Source organism: Myiozetetes cayanensis, unplaced genomic scaffold (genome assembly GCF_022539395.1).
Source record: "Myiozetetes cayanensis isolate MyiCay16 unplaced genomic scaffold, myiCay2020 scf6-25, whole genome shotgun sequence".
Classification (NCBI taxonomy): domain Eukaryota; kingdom Metazoa; phylum Chordata; class Aves; order Passeriformes; family Tyrannidae; genus Myiozetetes; species Myiozetetes cayanensis.
The window spans coordinates 14,214,054-14,240,724 of NW_026087853.1; the positions used below are offsets into that span (position 1 = coordinate 14,214,054).

Below are 26,671 nucleotides of genomic sequence, written 5' to 3' on the forward strand. Positions count from 1 at the left end.
GGTCACCAGATCCTGAGGTGGACTACAGGGATGTTGAAAATAGGCAGTCAAGGGTAAGAAGGAGTATCTCCAGAGCCTAGGTAGCTGGGAAAGCAAAATAGTACTGTGCAGCCTTCAGACCTTACTTCCACCCCTTCGTCAGCATCCAGCACTCAGTGTGAACCTGCTGGACACCACTATACCACAGGACAAAGTAGCCAAAATGCTCTCGATCAGGGTGTTTCTGAGCTGCCATAATTGCTTTTGAATCAGTGCCTCAGCACAGCAAACTGTGTTCTCAGCAATTCACACACTTCTAGTCCCAAAAGAGCAAATAGTATGTTTCAGAATTGCTGCAAATCAAAGCAGTACACTTAACTCACTCCAAATAACGGCTTGATCCAGGCAATACTCCCTGCAATAGATGAAAATGTGGACCTTCTGTCATTCACTTCAGCGGGGTCCAGATTTCACCAAAAAGTAAAGTCACATAACCTTTTTGAGTCCTCCATTACAGATTTTCAATAATAAACATGAGAATGTTTCACAACTTGACATCATCTGATAAAAAACACACTCCAGTTGTTTATATAATTTATTGATAGTGTACATAGTTTTATATAGTGCATTATAATACTGACTGCTATAATCTTTATAAATGCTGAGTTAACTATTTTTTTATAATTCTCACAACAAAAATAATCAAATATCATGCCAACATTTTGTAACAAATTATCACATTAAATCCATTTGGATTCCATGACATATTTATCTGTACAATGGACCCCATATCACAGAGCATTCACAGTGCATAAGGTCACAGTCATTGAAAAAATAAATAACATGAGAGATTTCTGTTATTTACAGTTTACAAACCCATCCCTTTCTGTTTTCAAAGTAAGCAGTTCTAGAAAGTTTTAATAATATTTAAAGAGGTATTGCACCTCCTAAGGGTGCACTGTAAATGCCTGTAAGTATGAAACACAGGTTTTTAAAAGATTTGGAATTAGTTTTAGTGATCATAAATGATTTCAAATACTTTCTTGCAACGGAGGAGATAGTGTGAGCCAAATTCTATGCTCAGTTCCACTGACACAAATTTGTGCCACTACCAGGACATTAATGAGCACTGGTACCACTCCCAAGAACGTGAAGGCAAGAATTTGGTCATAACTTTGCTGCAGTTACAGCCATTTGAAACAGAGATGCTGGTGGGGAAGGAGATTTACAAGTGTTCTTTGCATACATAACTGGTATATGAATAAAGGCCATAATCTTTCTGTAAAAATCCTCTGAAAGGAAGCATCTTTATTGTTATCAATCTTTCTAGAGATTATACCTGTCTAGTTTTCATATATTCTGATACCTTTAGAATCTGTTATCATGCCTAGTGCTATAAATCAATCTTTAGATTTGTCTTTCAAGTTCATCAAGACTGATAGGATGGCAATGATTGCCTACATTCTTTGTGCAAGTAAAAAAGAAAAATAAATGGGATTAAATTCAAACTGGCAATTCTTCTAAGAAAACATCCAAATGGCATTAATTTCCCATAACCATTCATTTCTTTCAGACAGTGCACTGTATGTCAGAAGTATGGTAGCAAGCAGAACCACATGAGGAACAAATTGCCGCAACCACTACACATCTCAGCCTGTGCAGAAGCAGCTACGTGTATCTCACATGTCAGGACAGGGAGGTATAGGAGTTCACAGATTTCTCTTGGGAGAAAACACCAGGACCTGACATATGGGGAAATGTGAGAAAAGTGTGTGCTCAAGTTATTCAAAAGGAGGTTTTTAAATATGTACACAGTAGGTCAGAAGCTGGAATGCACATATCAGTTGAATGGCATTCTCCTCTTCAGTAGAACATTGATCACTTGCATATAGACTTTTCAAAATAGTTCAAGGGAATAATAAAGGGTTTGGTACAGAGTTGCTGGAACTAAATGCTGTCATTTTCCTGTGTAACCATCACATAAATCTCATCACCCAAAAAAATGAAAAATGTGGAGTTCAGACTCAAAGAAATAAAAAGGGAATTGTGTAGCAAATGCACAAGCTGCTGATTTTTTTCCGAGTGTTTAAACACAAATAACTGAGAGAGATCTGAGACTTGCAGTGACAGAATGTTATGCTTAAAGGCAATGTATTTCAATTAGGAAGATTCTTTGGTTTTGCCTGGCTATCAGTTATTTTAGTGTCTGATTCGTATTACATTAGGTCTGATCTTTCCATGGCATGAATTATCAGGCAGTATTTATACAGCTTAAAGCACTCTACCAAAACCAACAGTAGGACACAAGTAAATGGTATTACAATGGCAAGAAATCCAAGAAAGGAAGACAATAAAACCCATGAGGGATTTGTGCAACTAAAGCAAACACATAATAGAAACAAGTGCAATTAAAGTACAGTCACAAGGGAAATCAAAGACAGAATAAACTCTTCTCTATAATTGCTAAGAATTAGATTAGTAAAGACCTTTTCCATTTGTTTACACGTTGACAGAAAGTTTACAGATATAATCTAAATCCAGAAACTAATTTTATGTTTTCTACAGCTGCAGCAAGCGTATGAAAACAAAATAAAATTGGCACGCCAATGACTGAGCCAGGAGAAAGATGCTGACTATGCTGTACCTGTTGGGAAGACTGAAGGTGTTCTAGACTAGACTTCAGCCTAGAGGGCAGCCCTTCGATCATCAAATAGTTAACCATATCTGTAGCTTCTTAGATTTAGACATGTAGATCCTGAGCTTGAAATCTTTACTCAAGCAATACTTTATAATGCAGTACAATTGTTACGGTAAATAAACATAATCAAAAATTGTCAAACTCAATGGAAACTCCCACTTGCTTGCTACAGACAGGATTGCAACCTGTGGGTCTATGTGGGACTGTGCTACTCCAGGGGAACTGCAGCAGAAAAGAGCTGTTAAAAGCCCTCCTTGGCCAGCTATAATTCAGTTTTCATCCTGCTCATACACACAAGGGCAGATGCACAGTTTTGTAGTTCGAGACAAGGAACATGTTCTCCTATTTACATGAGTGGAAATTGAAAGTGGTATCAGCAGAAGTCCACAGATTCTGGTCAAACCTTTTAATTCGAGACAGAAATACAATCCTTAGACTACAAACTCAGTAAAATATGAAAAGACCTGAATATGACAGAAAACCCCAAAATCATCCTCCACTGTCATCTTAGGACATAACCCAGCAAGGCACTTGGATATATGTTTAGCTTTAAGAATGGAATCAAACCTACTGAAGTTAAGCTTTGCTGGATATGGGATATCTTTTTCTGAGTTGTATTACTTTTCAGTGTTAGTATGCTGGCAAATTTCAGATCACAGTAACAGCTTTACCCCTCACATCCACCAGCTTTCTTTTCACTCTTGAGCTGAACATTAACTTACAGAACATTGCGACACACATTTCAAACTCAGCCAGCTAACTTTTGCAATGGTTAATAAAACAAAATGGCTGCAAAATTTTACAGACACAATCTGAACAGCTGCAGAGTAGAACTGTACTAATTGCAGAGAGCCAAGCACAAATCACTCCTTTTCTTGATTTGAAAATGGCAAAATTTGTAATGGTTTCCTGACCACACAAGCAAATTTTTTTTTTCTTCTTTTTTTTTTTTGTATACATATGAAAGGCACTAATCTGTTATTACTCGGCAACAGCCTACTGAATTACTGATACATTCTGATGTGGGTTTATCTGACATACAACAATTTGTCAATCAGATCTTTCTTGGACCATTCAGTTTACCTGCATGGTTTGGTGTATAACTCTATTTATTTAGCATATGGATAATGACAACTTAAGAACCCTTTACACTACTTCAGATGATAATGTGCCATCAAGGCCCTGATACAGCATCTCATAATTCTTTGGCAAACAGTGCATCCTTGGTCGTGTGGTGGTGTCAGAGGAGAACTCTACTAATGTTATTTATAATGATAAGCATGGCATGATACCTGTCTCATAGCAGGAGATGCATGAGACCATCTCATGAAATGCAACATTAGAATTCAATATAAATTGTCCTGAAGTGGGTCTATGTTTCAGGAAGAGCTGTAGATGACAGGATCAGCCACATAATTTAAGGTCAGTACTACGTTCTGAGACTGCCCCTTGCTAAAACACACCACTGGTTTTCTGGAGTAAGTGATATTCAATTTAGGTAGAGTAATTCTAAATTATATCTGAAGAACTCATGGTATTAGCAAACAAAAATTTGTGCATGTTTGGGCTGGGGGTCAGCTGCTACAGAAAAAATTGGTGCCCGTATTTTTCCAAAGTTGCCTGGCCCAGAAATATGAAGGTACAGTACAGTTTGCTAGATCTGGCACTATAAGCTTTGATGCCGTCATGACTGTCAACTCAGCTTTCACTAAGCATTCAAAACCTGATTTTGGAATCACTCTTCCACTGTGTGAAGACATCTGAGCTGCCTGAACCATGCACAGGACAGCAAATATCTGCTTGGAGACAGTTAGTTCTCCAAAACCATACAATAGCAGAATATAGGACAAGAACATTTACTCAGCCTCTCTCTCTGCTCCTTTTCATCTTATATTTAAGTCATCACCATATTTTCAGCAGTAAACTGTCCTCCTGAATGACAGCAGGGGAGAGAGTAAGACTAGAGGGGGATGCTCCTACAGTGTCCCAGCAGTATGCTGCATTTTCACAGCCTTTCTGCAACAGAAGACTCAAAGATGAACATGAATTCCATCTCCTCAGCTTTATACTGCAGCAAAAATGTCTTGAATGCCTGGAAATGGGGTCATTGGCATTGTTGAGATAAAATGTGTTTTACTGCCATGCTTGCCTATTCAATAAAGCATTTTAATAATGCTGTATTTGTGGCCATCTTTAGAACTGGCTTCTTTAACAACATAACTCTTAAATTATGAACCCTAAATGGATACTAATACTGACATTTGTAACAAAGTGTAAAGCAAATAACAAATGTGTTGCTCTCTTTTTCTTTAGGATTACATTGAAAGGATCCAATTCCTTAAAAAAAGTTCACCGGCAGAATACACTCCTTCATTTGTATTACAATAATTTTTAAAATAGCCATAATTGTAAACACATTGCCTGGTGTAAACAGTATTCTGCATGTCAGCTGGCTAAACATAATTATTTATCATTTGTTAAAAGAAGGAACTTTCTGAGTAAGTGCTTATTTACTAACATTTTATAGTATGTTCTCATTGACACAATTTTTTATATATAGTCTTAATGGAAATATTTATATATTTAAAAACACATCAACTATTAGTTGATAGGTTTGGTTTATAAACATTAAAAAATTAAAAAAATCTATGTATAAAGTTAACTGTGCTTCCTTAGAAGCTTTATGTGATCATTCACATACAGCTTCAAAATATTTTTAAAGTTTAGTAGCAATTCAAAATATGCTGTCTCAGTGATTTGCAATTGTATGACTGCTACAATGTGGAATGTTACCCATTATTTCAATACTCTGGGCTGAATCGTGCTGTCAGTTACATCCAGAGTAATTCCTTATATCAGATTATTATGCTGGTGGAAAGGATATCAAAACTTGGCTTCTACTCGGAGTTGAAAAGAAGTATATTGTGCTTCAAAATTTGCATGCAATCAAATCAAGGACCATACTCTCTTGACAGACTTGCTTTTGTCTATGTGATTCTTATCTGCACTGCTCCACGACAGACACTCATCTTCATTAAGCTTCTGGGAATAAAGAAAAATTGGTGAAGAACACACCAGCTTCTTGACTGATGAAATAAGCTTCTTCCTCCCACCAATCAAACTGAATTAAATCAAATCATAATCAGGATGGGTTTTGTTGTCAGAAAGTCTGGATTATGTTCAGACACTACTCTCAGCTGGTAACAACTGATAATTACTGAGCACCCAGTTTTATTTGTTTAGTTTCTTCTAAATTTACACAATGGGCTTACAATGGCCAATGCAAAGTTTTTTTGTGGTGTAATATTCCACAAATGTCAGTTTATATTTATGTGTACAGCATTCCTCATTAACAATAAAACATATTTTTCAAGTATGAATTTCTGCATGTAATTCTCTTCTTCAGTATGCAGACACTCTTGACTTCTAGTGTGCATCATCACAAGTGATACAACATAGAACCATTTCCTCTTCTTTCTCTGCCACATTGTTCATGTTCATTGAACAGAGTGATAAATATCCAACACTGCCATCAAAAACTGTCAGTGCAGTTCCTCTATAAGCAGAGCACTTGAAAGGGAAATGATGTCCTCAACAGTGCATGCCATGATATGTGCCTTGGACTTTCCGGTCCTGTAGTTGAGATATTTTGAACGAGCCAAGAAAAGTTCTGAACTTGCCTCTTATCCTTCCATGGAAAGTAAATGTCAAAACCAAAAGAACTACAAATATTTTTATCCCATCCTCTTGCTAACCTTGGTGATGGCTGATTGTCTGCAAAAGGAGAATGAAAACCACAACAGAATGCCCAGAAATGGGTCCTTTTAGAGTTCTGCATAAGATCCACGGAGCTTTATGTCTGAGCAGCAGTACCCAAAGAGGAGGAAAATGCTTTGGTTGCCTTGAGCTAGCATGTTAAAAGGAGGGTATGCTTTCCTTCCACATAGGTAAAAGTGCTTGTTAGCTGATGAAGCAGGAACGACACTCAAATTACTGATGGAAAGAAGGTAAAAATGTGAAATGCCTCCTGCCATTTACAGCATGTGTAACCAGAAGAATTTCAGCCTCTCTCCTCGTTGTGGTTTAAAGTTCTTCTCGGCACATAGGGAAGTTGACAAAGGTGAAGACATTAAACTCTATCATTATAGATAAACACAGGAAAACAGTATAAAGAAACAACACATAGATGCCTAATTTTCTGTCAAGTTTCCACTTATTTGCATGGATTCCAAATACCTGCAAGCAAACGAAGCATTAGTTAATTAAGCTCTGAAGGAAACTTGTGGAACCACCCATAACAAGCTAAAAAAAAGTATTTTGAATTAGAGATCTTGTACAAAGATCTCCAGATCTGTTTTACAGATCAAAAAGGCAACATATGTTTTTCTGATCAAGAAGAGAAATGTAAAAGCCCAAACTAAGAATTGAAACTCTGGTCTGACTCTCAGATGTCCTAAGACTGTTTTACAAAATATTTAATGAAATAAAGAAGAGCACTTAATGAACTACATGAATGTCCCTCCCTCACGTGTTCCCCTGCAGATTCATTATGTCCCAGCACCAGCACCTAATGCCCATTCTTGCAACAGCTTCAGAAGAGGTGCTTTCTTTGCTGTTTGGTTGAGCTCCAGAACTAAGGGTACTAGTAAGTTACAGGTAGCAATGCAATGAAGTCCTCATGAAGGCATCTCTTTTCAATGGTGTTGAGTGCCTCTGAATTGTTATTTGTTTTGCTCGAAATTCTCCACTGAGTTTTGCTGGAAAGGTCTGTGCGAATCAGGGTATTCAGCAGAACAAATGAGACAATAATAGATGCCTCAACCTCAGCTGATATGGCTCCTGCTATGAAAAGATTCTTTTCAGAAAAACATGAAGGGCTAGCATAGTAACATCTGCATTATCTTCCCGATTTTTCCCAAAGTGCTGGTTAGCAATATGCATGCAGCAACATCAGATATAAATGTCTACAGAGTATCTTTGTTGTTTCACAGGCACTGTGCAGGATGGCAGACTGGGGATAAGACAAAAAAATAAGAAAAGAACAGGCTCTCACACCTTCTGTATCAGACACATTAGGAAGTTAGTAGTAGAGTGAACAGGCCCTGGTCATTCTACCACTTAAGTCATGCACAGGTGATGTGAAGTTTTGTAAGACCGAGTCATGCAACAGTGTGAAATCTCCAGTGATGAACCCCTCTTACTATAGAGCCTCTACAAAGCCTCCCAGGCAATCAGTGAAAGACATTAGTATACGTGAATATTTTATACCTTTTTGATTCCTTATACCTGATTTGATTCTTCCTACAGAGGGTTCCCTGGGAGTCAGCAGGATCAGACCTTAAGTACCAGCAAAATTGACTTTTGAAACAGAATTATTGTTCCAGCTTGATAAGATGTGTTACAAGGGCAAGTGTCTTACACTGAGTGACATTTAGCATGTGCATTCAAAGCCCTGGGGTTCACAGTCCTCACTGACTAGTACTCATTAAGAGTTTAAGTTACAGAACTTGATTAGTCCAGGTTGGTTTTGGAAATCAGAGACAATGGCAAAGGGTGATGAACCATACCTGGGTCTTGTCCCAGCATAAAGTAGAGATAGGTCTGGGGTATGCACACAGGACCAAAGAACTACTATTGGATCCCATAATTTCAACACTGCCACCGAAATATACGGGACCTACACATATCCAGCATCTTTTGCACCAAATGCCAGATTTCAGTCCTCATTGAAGACAGTGGTGACTCTTCAACTCATGTTATTGCTAGAAGAATGATACTTCACAAGAAGCAATGCTAAGTATTTCTATTTTATTCTTATTATTGCCTAATAATTATCCTAATCTATTACCTAATAATTATTTTGCAATTTGAATACTTGGAGATGCTCAGATACTTACAGTAAGTGCCACTGATCCTAGTAAAAGTCCAACTGAATAGACTAGTCCTTTGCTGTTTATCTTAACCTGTGGGAATTGGAAGAGACTTTTAAAATGCTCAGTATATAGCTGTGCTTTGCAGATCAAAAACCAATTTACTGATTTATAGTCCACCTTCTGTTTTGAATAGCGACTTACATATTTTAAACTATGGAATCCACAACAGATTAATCAGAATAAAGAACGGGAAGATTAGAGAATCTAAGCAAATGATAGTAATCCCACCTCCATTAAAAAAGAAGTCAGCCTTTATAATGGGGTTTATGTTAAAAAATCCTCAGAAGAGAGAGATAAGCTGTTATTCTCATCTTACAGACAAAAATACTAAGGTATACAGAGACAGACAGCTGTGCTAGAAGTTGTGTAGTGAGAAAATCATAGAGCCATGAACTATCCATGGCACTATTTTTCTGCTACACAGTGTAATATACTTTGGTGGACAAAGTGGAAAATTCAGTGGAAATTAATTGCAGCTTGTGAAAGGAGAATTGCTTCCTTAACTTTATGTTCCTTGGCAAAGAAATAACACCTTATTTAGCAACTAATAACATGCTCAGCAGGTTCTTTGGGGTTTTCTTTACTTATTTGCATGCTTTCTTTTTAGGATATTTTACAAACAGAATAAAAGGAAAACTTAAAAGATTTGCCAAGTATACGTACAGTTGATCCATAATCAATCGCCATGGTCTGCAAACCCCATGGAACACCAAGTCCCACCAGAATGTCAAAGACATTGCTCCCTACTGTATTGGACACTGCCATGTCACCAAGGCCTGCAGAGAAAAGAAAACAACAACTCTTCGATATAATCAGAGTATACAGCCATTACTCTGTCTACTAGAGGAAACTAAAGGGCATTGATGCAACTGCCCCTAGAACTGGCCAGAGTATCTGAGGTAGGGAGACAATTTCCATAACATTTGCATGACTTCTGAAAAAAGCGTGCAAAAAATTGCTCACTACAACTGTATCTTCCTTGTGCCTCAGAGAGCTTTTACAGGGTGTGTGGTATCCATTCAGCATCTGAGTTCAACGTCAAAGTCTTGCTCTAAATAGTCAGCAGCCACAGGGAACCTGAAGATTATGCACAGGATTTAGTATGTGGCTACGTGACCTTCATCTCATGTGAATGATGCAAAGAGATCCTGAAAATAACCCAACCAGGTGATAGTCAAAGCTATTAAGCATTTCTGTGGGGCTCAATCAGCAATAATTGAACTTCAGGAACAACTAAATGATACAGGAAAAGAAAAAAAGAGTGAATTGTGGTGAAGTACCTAGGTATTACTCAAAACCTACTTTAAATACTTATCACTGGCTGGCATCTCATTCTGCACCACTGTTAATGAATATGAGGAAGGCAGAATTCTCTGTCCCTGCTAATTTCCCTTAGGCACTGGCCTAACTAATAAATCACTTCCACAAAGTGAATACTGGAAAGGAAGAGGAACTTTGACATAAATGGGGCATCTCACAAACAGTTTCAGAGTATGCACAGAGTGGAGACATACACTACCACAGCATAAATACAGTACCTTCTAGCAGGAAGCTGCTGAAAAATTACAAAGGTGCGTCTTTAAATTCAAAATATGGTAGTGTTCCTCTCTATAGTAGATATTTGCCTGCATTCTGTCAGTAAACAACTCTCTTGAATTCAAGCAGAGCAAAGTCCCTGTATGGTCTTCAAGGGAATTGGGCAGCTTTTTTCCAAGCTAGTGCTTACCTTCACCTTCAGAGGAAACAATCCCTACAGCAGTTTTTTTCTAATACAACAGAAGAACTAATCTAAAGAAGTAGTCTGTTACTTTAAAAATGAAATGTTACAAAAATAATTTTAATAATGCACATGGAAAATTAATTCAGTAGGAAGGTGGTTCCATGAAAATTTTGAATACTTTTTTGTATTGTTTATTGTGAGCTTTTCCTGCACATAAAAAATAATGCGACCTGGAAAATTAAATATTTTAAATATATAATACTTTTCAAGCAGGCAACATTTAACAGCACTACTTCTATCTCAAATTACAAAGGTGGGGCTTTGAAGTACTTAATTTATCACTGCAAAACACTTTTGTTTGCCCAGTGATGTGTGCTGGAGATCTCATTATCAGGAACAAAAAAAAAAGGCTATGGGAATTGAAATAGTGGAAAAGAATACGATTAGGTCCTTTTCTTATTCTACTGCTGTACCAGGGATCACGCTGTCAGCTTTAATGCTTTTCATCAACAAGAAGGGATGATGCTACCAGTATTTTTCAAGTAAAAACAAGGAAGTGTAAAGAAACTTAATCAAATTTTAAAGATACACAAGAAAACCTCTGACAGTTTCAAATGGACAGTTGGGGAGGACACAGCTGACAGTTATCTAACACTCTATCCAGTGCAGCTATTCATACGTCCAAGCGGGAAAGAGGTCTGCATTTGGATGAGAAGCATGCTGGGGCAACATCACTTCTGCCACATTCTCTTCAACTACTTCACTTCCCTGGGTTTGAGAGGTCTTCTAGAAATCAGTACAAGTTTTCCATGGACAAGTGGTGGACAGTATATATTCTTCAATGTAATTTTTAATAGCTGATACTCTAGCTTTGTCTATGACTTTTATCTTCTTACCTGGGCTGATACATACCATGCATGACATATAAATGCTGAATTACCTTCTAGAATGCTAAAATGCCCAGTCCCAATAAGCAAAAGATAACAGGACAAGGATTACTTTTTTGATTTATAATAATTAGCAAAGTGTTTTGGCTCCTAATGAGGCCCTGAAACAGTAAAAAATAAAATGATAGTAATAGTAATAAAAGAAATAAAATAAAATCTACAATTTGTGTGCATGGAGGAAGCAAATCACAGAGCATGTATGTAAGAATGCAGTTATGCTTCAGCAGACACAGTACCTTGTCTTGCTACTATTAAGCTGGCCATGCAGTCTGGGACGCTTGTTCCTGCAGCTAGGAAAGTAATGCCCATGATCACATCTGGTATCCCAAGGGTGTATCCAATCACAGTCACCTGAACAGTGAGGAAAGTAGATTAACTTACCATATCTGGAAAGTCTCCTCATTCCAATACAGTTGTGCCATAATCTTAAATTTGATTTCTGGTGTGGAACCTAACAGGATTAGACTCAGGACACTTACCTGTTTCTGCAAACTAAATACTTGTGGAATAATCAACCTAAAACCAAGCCTGTGCCAAGGAAAAGGAATTTGGGTCTTATTATTCAACATTTTATGAACAAACAAAACTCCATTTTCTGTGCTTCTAACATGATATACTGATCTTTTAAGGAGATCAGGTGATCCAGTCTGTGGATTTGGGATTTCTTTGTTCCCAAGAATAGCAAAGACTCTTGCTGGTTCTATTCTCAAAAGGACTGCAACCGATTTATATTGTAATATAGGGGCAGAGATATAAAGAATTTATTATAACCCAACACATAAGGAAGAAACTAATTTCTTGCATGACTTCTGATATAATCTCAAAGTGAGAATGTCTGGTTATACTGTCCCCTGAGACTCCAGAGACAGCTTTAAAAGAGCTCAGGGAATCACTGAAGATAGTAGAATTCTTGGAAAGGGCAGGGAACTGAATTCAGTTGGAACATTCAAAGAGGGCTGAAAAAGCATGAAGAAAAGGCAGCTGAAAAGGAAATAGGCTTGTGAGCAGTGAGAAGACTGAATCAGGGACAGGCAGCTGCTTCCCTGCTGAGGCTGCTAAGAATGGAAGTCTTTAAGGTTCTGTGTTGTTTTCTTGAAAAAGTCTGCCAGTCTCTCACATGAGTAGAACTGGACCCTTCACCAAAGAAAAGGTGTATTTTAGGAACCTGCTGATACATCTGATCTTCAGGGGCAGGGACTCAGAAATAGGAGTAGGCATGATTCCCCTGCTGCAACTGGTAACTGGGTATTAAAGTCCATCTGCCTCTTAAAACAAAACTGTGTTACACCCTTAATGAGCACCTCTCACATTTGTGATATCCACACTTGGAAGGTACTGAGTGTGAGCTTGCAAAGGACATACAATATGAAATAAATGTGTGGCTTTGGCATCACTACTTCAGGCAGAATGAGTGGCTGGCATAGGAATTTCTTCAACACTCTGTGTTAAGAAGATTACTTTACACTGCAAAATTTATATAGAAAGTCGAAAAAAGTATACAGAAAACACAACCTTCCATGAGAAGAAACATAAAGCAGCTTGCAAATGCCCAATACATTTGAGGAAAGTAGAGATGTTCTCCATCCAAAAAAGTTTTTGCAGGTTTAAGAAGTTTAAGAACAAAAATTCGTCCATATGCATGACCAGAAGAGTGTGTGTATATATGTGTGTGTGTGTCTATGGGTGTAATATGTGAGACTATATATATTCCAACATGAAACCACCTGAAAGTTTCTTCACCATATATTCCTTTAAAATGAAAAAGGAAAATGGGTATATGAATTCTTCACAGCATCCTACCAATCTTCAGCTTTGTACTTCAGAAGCACTGCTCATTTTCCCATCACAGAATCAATTTGAGGAGCTTTCCTGTTTATGTCTCTTCTCTAACTGAAAAGGTAAACTTGAGAGACTGAAAGAGGGTGAGGAGGAAAAACAGGAATTTATTAAAATCTTCAAGTAAGTATGCTCCTCTACTGACAACAATTTACAGATATACACCTAACACACTGTTTCTCACAAATACAGGGCAAAGGGAAGCACACCGGCAACCATAGTACTCTTCACTAAGAATTTTCTTTCCAATCTAATCAAGGTGTTTTACACCATTTCTGAGTCTTCAAATATTGCATCCAGCTGCCACGTTTCAGTACAAGACCCTGTAGACAAATTTCTAAAGGTGTCTCAGATGCTAAGAGTTAAACATTTTCATTTAAATGTCCTTTACTAGTAGGTTGTGGATAACCACATTGTCTTGAAAATCAGGCTGGTACTTTCCTGGATTGTACTGGGCCCTACACAGTAAAGGTCCAATTATTTATGCAGGACAAAGCAGCAGAAAGCTAAAATTATAATAATTGAGTATGAGCTGAAGAGACTGCACTTTTACATGCACTTTTACACTTTTACTACAATTACACGCCTTGCTTTAACAAACGCACAAGAGAACTATTACCTATTTTGAGATGCACGTTTCATTCAGTAGGAACTCCTGCTACATACACTTACCATCCATACCATGAAGTAGGAGAACAAGGCAATCCAGAAAGTGGATAAGATGAATGTCAACATAAACCATCTCTCCCAGCGTGGTTTGCTGCAGTTTGGAATGGTGACAAAGAGCAAGAATATCAATGGCCATGTCAAAAGCCATTTAAGTTTGTTCACTTTTCCAGCTGCAGGATAAAGAAAGGAAAGAAACAGTTTAGCTTTTCCATGACTATTCCAGGCCTAGTTACACCTCTCTGAGCATAGAGAATGATCCCAGTAGGATGTTTACAATTGTGCATGTCAGCTCATTTTCCAGTGTACCTTCCAACTATACTTGGCCTTGTCACTCTCAGCCAAGTTCTGCACGAACATCCAGAATCTTACAGTTAAGCCTGCCAAGGTCTGTGTAAATCCATGAAAGAATTAAAATTATTTAAAAGCATGGCTGATTTTAAAACCAAAATTAAGTCAGGTTTGTTGCCCTTTCAAATGTCTATATTGCTATTAATCCATAATGTCAATAAAACAAAACAAAACAAAACAAACCACCAAAAAACCCCCCTCCTCTCACGTTAAAAAGAATATTGAAATCCAAGTGGTGAAAATAACTTGTATGTTCTGTGCAGCAACAGAAAATACTCTCACAGAAAACTGAAGCACAGACCCAACCTATGAACACAGCAAAGTTTTTTCACGTGCCTCACTGGGCAGAACCTCACTTGGGCAGAACTTGGAATAAGCTGATACTTTGGAGATCTAGATTTGTCAACTCTCTTCAACTGCACACAGCACCACCTTTAGATGGCCTCTTACCTTCTGTAAAAGTTAACTGAACATAATGACTTTCTTTGTACAGCTCTCCAAAATTAACTGGTGAGAAATACCAGAGAATTGTCATCACTGAAGACAATTTTTTTAAATTTACATTATTGCAAATGTGCACATAAATCTTAATACATAAAAGAGAATTATTTTTATAATTGTGCCATAAGTAAGTGGGTTACAATTTATATAGTTCATGAGGTATCCTTCAAGTAGGATAACAAATTTGTTTTTCAGGCTGTTTATCACAGCCAACATCATTTTTATTTGTGTTTTCTTTACATCATGTTAGAATTATGCTAGTAGGGATTTACATCATTAACTGCCAATGCTATGCATGAGATCTAGCAAAATATGCCATTTTGAATAAAATAATTGATCATGTTGAAGAAAATTACCAGGTACATCTTCCAGTGAAGTTATTTAGCTAAATTATAAAGAACAGTTAATAATCAGTGAAAGGTCCTAGCAAGTTTAGGAGGAATTTTCTTTCAGCAAGGACTTCGGGATTTAGGATTTGTTTAATGGGAATTTTTGTCAGTGAATTTAATTAGATTGTTATCAGTCCTCTGGACCAATGTACACCAGATGCAATGAAATTAAATATTAAACATTTTAAAATTAATAATACTTTTTTAATTTATGAGGTGACTTACTAGTCTAATTTAACTTGGTAAGCCCAAATGGAAGTCTTACATATTCTAGCACTAGATTTTCTTGTTTGAGTTATGAATCAATGTCTTGAGATTTCTTTGTGAATTCTGAGATGCCATCAACCCGTTTTTATTCCCAGTTAGTAGTTTGTGGCTGTGGAACTTCTAATACACAGAACTACTGAAGTCTCTTAAGGTCAATTCTAGTTCTAGAATCTTACTTGTTACTACAAGTTACTACTACTTGTTATTACAGATTTTGCAGGAAAGACCTTTTTCCCTCTGGTCATATTTGCTGCTACACAGATTTTTTTTATACACTTCTTGAAATGATACTTCTTGGCTCACTTCTCACTTTAATTCTGTTAACAAGGTTGTAAATATCCCATGAACTATCCTATGGTAACTTATACTTCCTCCTGTTTAATCTGTTACAGTTTGGATCATTAAAAGGCTCCTAGCTAGTTAAATTGTACTCTGTCTACTCAAGTTGCTTTGTCTACTCAAGTTGCCTAGGCCAGTAATTTCCTCAGTGTGTAATTCCAAATGTGGATGACTGACAGGAAAAAATTATGGATCCGATTCTGATTTTTGTGGGTGTAATCTGACTGACTTTGGTGCTGCTACACACAGGTAGTCCCATTTTCTTTTCAATAACATAAAAGAAACAGAATTGCTTGAAGAACAAACGGAGAATAAATGCAATCAGCCTCTGGTGGGGAATATTTATCTTGTCAGGAGTCTTGCCTAGTACCCTGCATTACTCAAACAAATGCACAGTGCCTTACCACTGGCATTGCTATGCTTGCTCAGTTCCAGGAAACCTAAGTACTAATGGAGGAGGACTTGCCTTTCCATTATCTTTGCTGAGTTTCAATGGATGTGTGTCAGATTAAAATTCCTGGCTCTGTTAGTGGTGATGCTTTATCCACACATCATGAGTTGAAACTACTTTTTACAGCTAGCTGGTTTGTGGAAGGGACATTTGTGTTCATTACATGGCAGCTAGGCTTGAGACTTCGGGGAACAACAGCTGCATGTAATTCTGTGTTTTGCTGGGTAAACAGAGAAGCTGAATGGCCATTTGCAGTGAGCCTGGAATAGGTCTGAACCAGCACGGCCAAAGCAGCCCACTTGACACATTCTATATTGGCTTCTCTTTTGAGTCACGGTTTGCTTTTATAAACTTTTATATAAAGCCTTAAGTATAACTGGCCTTGGTTCTGCCTCAGGCCATTTTATTCAGTTCTTACTGCTGGGTCATGAAACTTTTGTGGCACCCAGTGCTAAAGAAGTTTACTCTTATGTTTTAACTTAGGAGTATTTTAAGAATTTATTAAGTATATTTAGCAGCAACCTCAATGAACTGAGACTTTATTTCCTCAGGGAACTGATGACTTTATTCATTTCACCTGGCTTAGATGAATGCAAAAACAATATATGGCTTGAAAACATAAATTTTATTTCATTTTTTTCTCATTCTTTTAAAATTTTTTCTTTTGCCGTTCTGTTGTTTTGGTTTTGACCACCCACTCTAAAATAATCATTAAAATGATTTAAGGACAAATTTGTTAAAGTTGAGTATGCTTGTAGCTCATGACAAATTGTTTTAGAGTGTTGCATAGCTGCCTAGTACATCTGCAAGGAAGAAAATTATCTCTCATTTGATACATAGCTGTTCTGCTCCATTACCAGACCTCAGCACAGTTGTTTCAAGAGTGGTACCAGCCACTCCTGTGAGCCCAGGGTCTAAAGGCTCCTACAGCAACCCATATAACTGAGCAAAGGTGTATTTTGCACCTCCCACAACAATAATGAAAGAATATTGTTTTATTATAGAAAGCAACACTGGTCTATATCCTGTTCACTTTACTGTAAAACAGAAAGATCAGCGTTTTTTGGCATGAAGTTGTTTTTACTACTACATACGTCCATTTTTTCTGTTTCCACGGATACTTGGAAGGCAAGCATGCCAAGTATTTCGGAGAGGTATCATTACAGAAGAGCTTGATTACAATGTTTCTGAAAACGACAGTGGTAGCCCTACAACAAAGAGCTCTTTGCTAATTTTCAATGCATTTCTGGGCTAGTCATCTTTCCAGATGTTATGCTCCCAATAATTACTTTTACATTCAGTTGGTGTCCTGGTGAACAAAGACAACAACACACATCACAGCACTGAGTAGAAACAAGTATTTCCTTAAGGAGCTAAAGAAAATACTGTCCTATTCTCAACATTCACACAGAGCTGAGGAGCTCAGTATAAAAGTATGAAACTGCATTTGTGTTTACCTTCAGATCAAAAGTGTACTCTTGAGATTACTGACTGACCCCATTCATTGTACTTTGGTTTGCAATTTACTGTATTTTAGTTTGCACCATGGAGCAGCCTTGCAGCATACCAATAAGATTCCCTTGCTATAAAGCTGAACCAGAGACACAAACTTAGAAGTGCTCCAAAATATTATGGGATTGGGCTAGAGTTAGTCTGAAACAGAACTTCCAAGGGCATATAGTGCAGACAGCCCACATCCTAGTCAATAAGGTTCACAGAAAACACATTTTTAAGTTTAGACAGACTGGAGTCTGCAACTACACCATCAGGAGTGTACACCTCTAACATTCTGTAGGTGGTTAAACTTGGTAACTTTTCAGTCAGTCTTTCATTTAAAAGCATGGCAGGCAAGCACAGACCTCCACTCCACACTTCAGAACATGCCTAAACCATCCCAAGTGAAAGAAGCTTCTCCTTACACAAAACAGTGATTAGCTGACTGATCTAAAAAACATTGTAAGATCCCTGAAAAGCATGAATCTAACTGGCACAAAGGATTTTCAAAACTGTATGTTCATATAAATCTTTCACTTATGGCAACTTGAAAACTGGGGAAGGTTTTCTCTAATTGAAGTCTACCTACAAAATGAGAAAGGCTTCCTGGGGTCTACTATTTATATCTATTTTTTCTAGGGGTTTTTTGGTTTTGACAACAGTAAACTAAGAGGAAAAATAAGGCACATCCAGGTTTGCCTAGAAAGATTATTGCTGCAAATTTTTTTGATGCTCCACTTCATAATTTTTTAATTCCTTTTTTATTTTTTCAATGTCTCTACCTTTTTTTATTTGAGAAATAAAAACAGACAAAGAAACAACAACAACAAAAAAACAAACAAAAACAAAACCTAACCTGTTTTTCCACCAATTAAAAGTGATTTTTAAAGCACTTGTCACCTTGCTCCTAATTAAGCTTCATATCTACAAAAATGTATTTACAACCCACATATCATTATCAATATTAATTCAATTCTCAACCTGAAGATGTGTAATGGTGACATACGTGCTTCCCCACTAGCAGCTTTGTAAGAACCCAGACAGCAAGCAAACTTCTGCCAGAAAACGCTGTTGTTTGTCAGAGTTCACTTTAATATATGTAAGTTAGACAATCTGAAATCATTCCTAGTCATGAGTAGCATCCAAAACAGAAGAGAGAAACATAAAATTTTGTCACAAGTAGGGGACTCAACATAGAAACAATGGAAACAGATGTAACAAACTAGATGCCTTGTGAATTTTCCATCAGAATCATTTTCCACTTTGTTGCAAAATAAAAAAAAATCTGAGAAAATGGTTTTCAATTTGCAATTAGGAAAATTAACACAGCAGCTGATTCTCTACCTTCTTCGAAAACCCTTATTGATTTCATCTCTGCAGCTTTCCTTAGGAATTGTGGAGGCAAGAGATTCTGCATTACCAGACTAGAAAAAGTGTGTAAAAGGGTATCCAAGGAGGTCCAACCTTTGCCAGCCTTCCAAGTGAGCAATAGACATATTTTTATTGCAATTCTCCTGCAACAGACCTTCAGAAACACTTTTTTTTTTTTTCCCCTCCTCTGGAAAACACCAAGGTTTTACTTCTCATCTTCATCCCAAACAGACTATTTTTCCAACTGCTGATACTCTTCTCAGAAGTTCCATTTTCCAGAATAAAAGTTCCAGATTCCAGACCAGGAGATCTGTCCAAAACTACTCAGATTTCTATTTTCAGCCTCTGTTTTTACCACATTTAGCATATTTGGACTTATGCCAACAGTTTTCTCTTAAATATACATTTTTGGTACAGTGGAAACTGGTCTAGAAGAAAGAATTTGCTGCAGTACAGAGAAACAAGCTTTACTCTCACAGTTCTAATAGGTTTACATAGGACAACATTCAACAAAAAGAAAATGTAACTGAACAGAGATACTCCCCATGTCTTGTTAGACATGGTTGGATATTGGCCTGGTTTATTTTGTATGTTTAATCTCGTTGTCTACTTTATCAATTTTTTTTTAAGGGAGAACTGGTATTTATAGACTTCAAGTCCCTCTTCACCCTTTCATAATATGGTGATGAGTTACTAAATTCAATCTTTGACCAGTTCTCTTCTAATCTATCTGGTGCATCCTCATCCAAGGAGTACACTCACTGCTCTTCTGCAACACTGTTCCCAGTTTAGTTTTCTACTCCAAAAGGAGTCTGATTTGTGAGCTCCAAGAACATGATGCAAATCAAAGTGCAGTACATGAGGACAACAGTGTTTTGAAATAAAATTCTACAGTAGATGCCCTATTACATAGGCAGTGGCAAGAGGAAGCTCTTCTAAAAAGGCATTTTGGTAGACTACAGTTAGGTCCTACTCTGAACAAGCTTCTTGGAAGAACTCTCTTGCAACATCAAAGAAGCTCCTTCCTAGCTCCTTAAGCCACCTGACTCATGTTTCCAGTCTCTGGCAAAAGCACCATAAAGCAGGCCAAAAGACAGCCTGAGGAACAACTACAATGAAGAATCAAAATTCACAATAAATCCTGCTTAAAATACATCAGGAGAAGAAAGTCTTCTGGGTCCACTAGTGATCAAAGTATAAAAGAGCACTGAGAGAAGATGAGGGCACTGCAGAGAAGGTAAAAGATCTCTGCATCAGAGATAGAAACTATAGAGGTTTCTACATGAAACTAGCTCGGCCTTGAGGACATCGAACTCCATAGGAGATACAACAAAGAGATACAGCATCCTGAGTGCTCAAGTGAGGTACATCAGGTTTGGATTGTTCGCTGTGTTTCCAGTAAAAGACGACATTAAATGAAGCCAGTAGGAGCCAGGTTCAAAGGAAGTAAAAGATAGTTCTTCACAAAACCATAAAACATCTTCCCAAAGGTTGCTGTGGGTGTTAAATGTTTGCCAAGATTCAATATGAATTAGGTTAATAAAGAAGAAATACACTAAGGAATTTTAAATTAAAATTTTACACCCAGTTCAGGAAGTTCCTTGAGCCGAAAACAGCTGAATATCAACTTTTCCTGTCTCATCCTTCCCCAGGCTTCTTCATCAAATCATGGTTGGAGTCAGAGTATTGAGTGAGACAAACACTTGGTTTGACCAAGGACAAACATTTTAAATGTTTCTAGTAGATACTATTAATATTTTTTTTTTTTGCTTCTATCCTACACGTTACCTTTGCACTTTGGATCCATGCAAAAATGGGCAGAATTGCTCATCTCCTTTATTGCCATCTCATTTCAGCTGTAGTAATTATTATTTCTATTTTAGCTAACACCACCATGATTTATATAAAGCACCCATGCTCCAATCCTGTAAGAGAAGGAGTTCTTCATTTCTGTGAAATGAGCAGGAGCTGAGAACACAGAGTACTTTTAAAGGGTGCTGAACATGTGACAGTGGAAGGGATTTAAACATCGATTAAGAGCTGCACAGAAGTGCTTCTCTGAATCTGGGCTCTAAAGGACCACGGAGCTATACAAGACCTTTAACACATCATTTGGTTGCCAACAGATGCTTGCTCAGTTTCACCCTGCTTTATTCTGATCTGAGGAGTGGTTTTTTTAAAGTTTAGGATCTGTTTCCAAACAACTGTAGAGTAATCAAATTGTAAAGCTTCAAATGAGCCTTTCTCTTGGAAGATAATCATCACAGCCTAAAGGTCAGGTCAAGAAAGAAATTCCTCTTTTAAAGACAAAGTTTTTTCCCACACAGAAACCAAAGGCAAAGGCTGGTTTGAGGATACCTTACACAGTTTCCACAAAAACTGTATGTTGTCTCCTGTTTCAAAATGGGCCTGAACCACACCCCAGGGGTAAATCTTTGCAGATGTTTGACAAAGGGATCTAGGCTGTAACAGTTTGAGACCCTTTTCATATAACAACTCTCTTCTCTGCTTTTGTGTGCTAAAGCCCCCAGATTTATTGCTGAGCATTGCTGTTGACAAAGGATAAAAAAAGAACAAAATGCAAAACCTGGAGATGGCAAATAATTACTGGGAATCACTTAGAGATGATGTAGTGCTTTCAGTTTCATTTACATTTACTTCTGTTTCAGGAAAAAAACCAACTTATTCTTGCAAAAGGATCTAGAATATGCAATTTGAAGGAAGAAAGTAAAATCCCAAACTAGGCTAAAAAAGGTGACTATAAAAAAGCATAAAAAGAAGGAGTTGGGCCAATTCATAGGCATTTCAGTTGCAGTTCTTAAAATACTAGAATGAATTTTCTACTTAGGACACTGCAAACAGTTGGATTGGAAAGTCTTGTTGAAAAGTGAAAGCCTGTTTTTCATAGAACCCTTTCTAGTACTGAAAGAATACATGAACTTCTGATCTTTAGAAAATGTATGTGCCTTCCTCCTGGCCTGAAAATACATTGGAGAAAAACAGAGGGGATTCTGGGAAACTGTCTGCAAACAACCTTTTCCCTAAAGCCATTTTAAATGTCAGGACTTTTTTAGGCTACTGGTTGTGCCACAGTACTTGAACAACAGCAAAGCATGATGCTGGCTCCTCACATTTTCCTATTAAAGTGGTGCTTTTGAAGGCAAAATAAAAGAATTCTTGCCCAGAATATATGAGTTGAGCAATGAGAGTCCAACCAATAGATAATCATCTCCAGACAAAAGTAACAAAACCTGAAGGTAATGATGAGGATTTTATACCATGTCCCTACCACTTTTACACAAGTCTTTTGAGTTCATGTTGAACTTTTGCTCCATTCAGTATCACCTGTATCATCAGTGGTTCCACTCTGGCCTCCTACACCTCACTTATCTTCAAAGACTTTCTCAAAAATGCAGAAAAACTGCATTTAAAGGAGACCAGTGACATAACTATTAACTCCCTCCTTAGTTCAAAGCATTCTTGTGACACTGGGAATGTCACACACTTAGTAAGCTCTATTCTGAAATCTATTTTTTAATCATACAGAAGCTGTCTGGAATGTGAGAAGGAATGCATGATTGTACCACCCTAATCAAAACCTGTATCCAAAAACTTGTTAAAAACATCTCAGTTTAAAAATCATAGCCAATACATGCAAGGATAGTCAAGGTTTGGAACAGCCTGCCTGTTGGGATCACTGTCTCTGGAAGCGTTCAAAAAAAGTGCAAATGTAATGCTTAGGGACACGGCTTAGTGGTGGACTTGGCAGTGTTGGGTTAATGGTTGGACTCAATGATCCTGGAGTTTTTTTCCAACCTTAATGATTCTAGGATTCTTTGATATTTTATATGGCTTGGGGAGACATTTTTGCTTTTTAAAAAGTTGTTTATTACAGTTTCTGTTACTATTATTACTTTTGTCATTAACAACGTGTTCATGTGCACAAGCATATTGCTGACTTGGATTCTCTTTTTTCACCATACAATAAAAGTAGTTTTTTTCATTATCTCATGAATTATCAGAAGCCCATCTAGCGGGCCTCTCTTCAGTGAGTTAGTTTGTTTCCATTCTTCACTCCAAACCATAACTGCTGACTTCAGGAAGCTCCTGTGGGAGTACAGTAACACATGAAAACATACAGTGTCATCTAGTCTTCACACAGTATGCTTCAGTGTTTTTTCAAGCACAAACATCTCTTCTAAAATGATAGCAACTGAAGCAATGGCATCTGCAAGAAATTAGAATCATATACAACATGGCAAATTCTCCCTTCTTTTTCTTTGCATGTGATGTTCATTTATGCCAAGCAATGTTTGTGTTAACCAGTAACTGTGTGACAGAGAACTACTGCATACAGGTCTGTGAGGGCTGATCTAATCTCTGCTGTCTGATCTCCAAGGCATGTGGGCGAGAGTCAACCTGCAATGTGATAAGCGCACTAGCATAAGAAGGTTGGTTATATATATAGAGACCTTCACACCACAGACTTTCCAAAAAATTTCAAAAGGTGAATATTATTGCATACAGCTATTCTAACAATTTTAAACACTCTTCCTTCCTCTAAATCTGTCTCTTTATTCAAGAAGTCTCCCCTACAGTCACTAAATGAATCTATTATGTACTTATACACCTAACTGCCTTTGGCCTAGCCATTTCCAGCAGGTCATTATTAACTGCTGACTTCAAAATTACTACTAATACAGTGTTCATTGGGTCAGTCTGGCATGTTTTTTTAATATAAACCTGCCTTACCTGCTTTCAATTAGCCTCTGGCAAATGAGCACTTCCACTGTTATTGTCTATGATGAGTGGAAAACACTTTCCTCAGATCTGCTTTTAGCCACATAGCCTCCAGCCCAATTTTACTGTCATCAAATCCAGTCTTCATGCAGTCAAACCAACCTCTTTCCTTCTCTCTCCCCACATATGTTGTCTTTTCTTACAACTCAGTGTATGGCATTTAAATTATCTTCTGTTTTGGTACTACAAACACCTGGAAAGTAAGCCTTACCTGGCACTGAAAATGGAGTTAGAGTGTCCTGTTCATTTTCCTCCTCTTGGTTCCCCACAGGGATGTTTCCATTTTCAATGTTGTCTTGTCTCCTGTTCTGAAGTGCTTTGCTCGAACCATTGGCAGACTGGATTAACCGCTGACGCTGCACAGTGTCAAAGACAAAACTGCCATAGTTTGGAAAATATTTACTTTGTGAAATCTTAGTTTTGCTGTCTGTCCAGCCCCAGTCCCATGAGGTACGAAGTTTCTCCACAAAGCTTTCCTTTCAGTCAGCAACAAACTTGTCAGTGGCCAACCTGCCTTCATCAGGCTAGTTTTGACCATCCACCTCAAAATTAATGGCAGGAGTCTTTCAAGCCATGATGGAGGAAGTTGTAGTATTTGTTCTTCTACACCACGTTTTAATGAATGTGGTTACTTTAAAGCACTTCTCACTCAACAAATCCCACTCAAACCAGCAACAGCACCATAATCTAGTTGTAAGACTCAAGACATCTCTGCACTATTAGAGATGGCGTATGAATGACTAATTACCCATGAACTCTCCTTCTCAGATCCAACTGTTCTCCCTCCTTCTCATCTCCATTCACTGAGGTAAATGTAAACATCCCACTTTTAATTTCAAACACAAGACTAATCCCTGTTGCCCTTGTCCCAGTACATATTTTCCTGAAGCTCATAACTGGCCCTGAAGACGTGTAAGACTGCTACAGTTCCAACAGCAGTACAACAATTACAGGGATAGGTTTTAAACATCAGTATATATACCCATTAATGCACTGGAGAATGTGAGATGTAACACTAAGTTCTTTTATAAAAAAAAATAAAGTATTTTTAGTTCGTTAGATTAGATAATACAGAGCCGATAAGAGTTCTCTTTTCATGACAGATGATTGCAAATTCCTAAAAAGTGCTCTGAAATGCCTTGAAAAAAAAAGTAACTGCCCAACATTTAAGAAAAATTCTGAAAGTAGTATTAACACACTATAGTGAAAAAACAGCTATATGTCCTGTCTGATCTTCTGCTCTTGACCATAACACAACCAACCTTTCCTTGTTTTACTGTTAAACTGGACTTTTGTTACAAATACATTAATGGTGCTTTTACTGGGGTATTCACTATGCTGGGTAGACACGTGAACTCTATTATGATGTTCAAATTCTAGAAACTTGCTAAAATTTGTACTTCCTAACTACTGAAATCAATTTGTTTCCCAGAGTAAATACCTCTCATATTTGATATTGTGGGAGCAAAGGATAAAATCCTGCCTTCACAGAACCCAAGGTTGGTAGGGCAAAAATTTCACCCCAAGTACTTAACATAAGTTCAGAACCGCATCACTTGGCCAGTCCTGCCACTCCAGCTTCAGGGTATGAAACAAGCAATACATACTGGCAACAATATATCAAGTAAGAGTTAACTGAAACTGTCCAGGGCAAATGCCCCTCACAAAAATATTTTGGCCCATTTTTATTTTTAGTTGAGGACTACAGTGAATACTAAAGAGGCAGACAAATCTCTGCAGTGATCCAGAAGTGTTGCTAATATAAGAGCAGTTTTAACAGAATTTTGATTGCCGTTAATTATCCTTCCCTAGCCTGACCACTTTTGTAATGATCAAAACCAATTCTTCTGCTGCAAATAAAATCCAAATATGCATACACACACACCTCCCAGAATAAACATCTTCTGTCAGGGAGATAAGATAGTCCCTCCCTTTTGACTACTGTCCCATTAAAACAGGCAGCATCACGAGTTTGGAATCAACTTTCAAATCTGCTGCGACATAGCTCTGTCCCATCCCTAGAAACATGGGAGAATCTAAATTCCAGAATTACGATAAGAACAGCTCTCTGGTAATCCTTCTGCCTCATTTACCGTTTTCTTAATGAACTTACCTCATTAATGATGAGTCTGCTTGCCATCCGCATTCTGGTGCGTGGTCCAAACTTATTCGTAATCATAATCCTTAATCCAGCTTCAGGGAACCGGTATTTGGGGGGACTGGAGCAGATGATCTCATCCACCATCATAACACTGTTTTTGCCATACTGCTGTGTCCCCTTCACTAATGATCACAATGGACAGAGTTAGCAGTGTAATTGGTCTTACCATGCTTTCCATCACGCAGAGTCCTTCTTTTCAGACTTAGGTGGGGGTAATAGTCATCTGAATGCTTGAATTTATGAGTGACTTTCCTGTAATATTTCTGCAGCCTGGTGAATCTCATCAGTTGTGCACTTTGTTCAGATCACATACTGGAAAGGGATTTCACTCTACTAAGGAAGCCACCAAGCCACTCTAGCTAAGTGGGAGCAGTTTTTACCCAGCCATTCATCCTGCAGTGCCAGTTTTCTTTGCTTATGTCCCACTACGGCTTTTTACGCCTTCTCTAAAAGCACATGCACTATGGCAGTGTAGACAGCACTCCTGAAACTTCTAAAGGTATCCCATTGGCTCAAGGTGCTGCACATCCAGGAGTCCCTAATGTGCTCACTCCTTCTGGAAAATCAATATCTCTGACAGGGCAAGATTTGAAATGATAAAAAACAATTGTCAGGAACAAATGTATGCTATAAGGAAGCCTTTGTTAATATAAAGGAACCTATACCAAGGTTAAGATTACAAGGTTAACCAAGTTTCACCATGTTAAGAACAGAGAGAGACAAAATTATATTGGGAATCAACACAAGTACATGTAAGGACTTTAAGAG

The 26,671-nt window shown here is 37.7% G+C and overlaps 1 protein-coding gene across 1 annotated transcript in view; it reads right to left on the bottom strand.

The window, feature by feature from the left end:
- Positions 1–563: 563 nt before the first annotated feature.
- The window catches only part of SLC24A4 (solute carrier family 24 member 4), a 94,264-nt gene continuing 68,156 nt past the window's right edge, over positions 564–26,671 (bottom strand). Inside the window, exons 11-17 of the mRNA XM_050337279.1 lie at positions 25,856–26,025; positions 23,954–24,098; positions 13,786–13,952; positions 11,514–11,628; positions 9,274–9,386; positions 8,575–8,640; positions 564–6,913 (exon numbers count right to left, since the gene is read on the bottom strand). Coding sequence (XP_050193236.1) covers positions 6,761–6,913; positions 8,575–8,640; positions 9,274–9,386; positions 11,514–11,628; positions 13,786–13,952; positions 23,954–24,098; positions 25,856–26,025 — 929 coding nt within the window. The 3' untranslated portion in view covers positions 564–6,760. The remainder of the gene's footprint in view (positions 6,914–8,574; positions 8,641–9,273; positions 9,387–11,513; positions 11,629–13,785; positions 13,953–23,953; positions 24,099–25,855; positions 26,026–26,671) is intronic.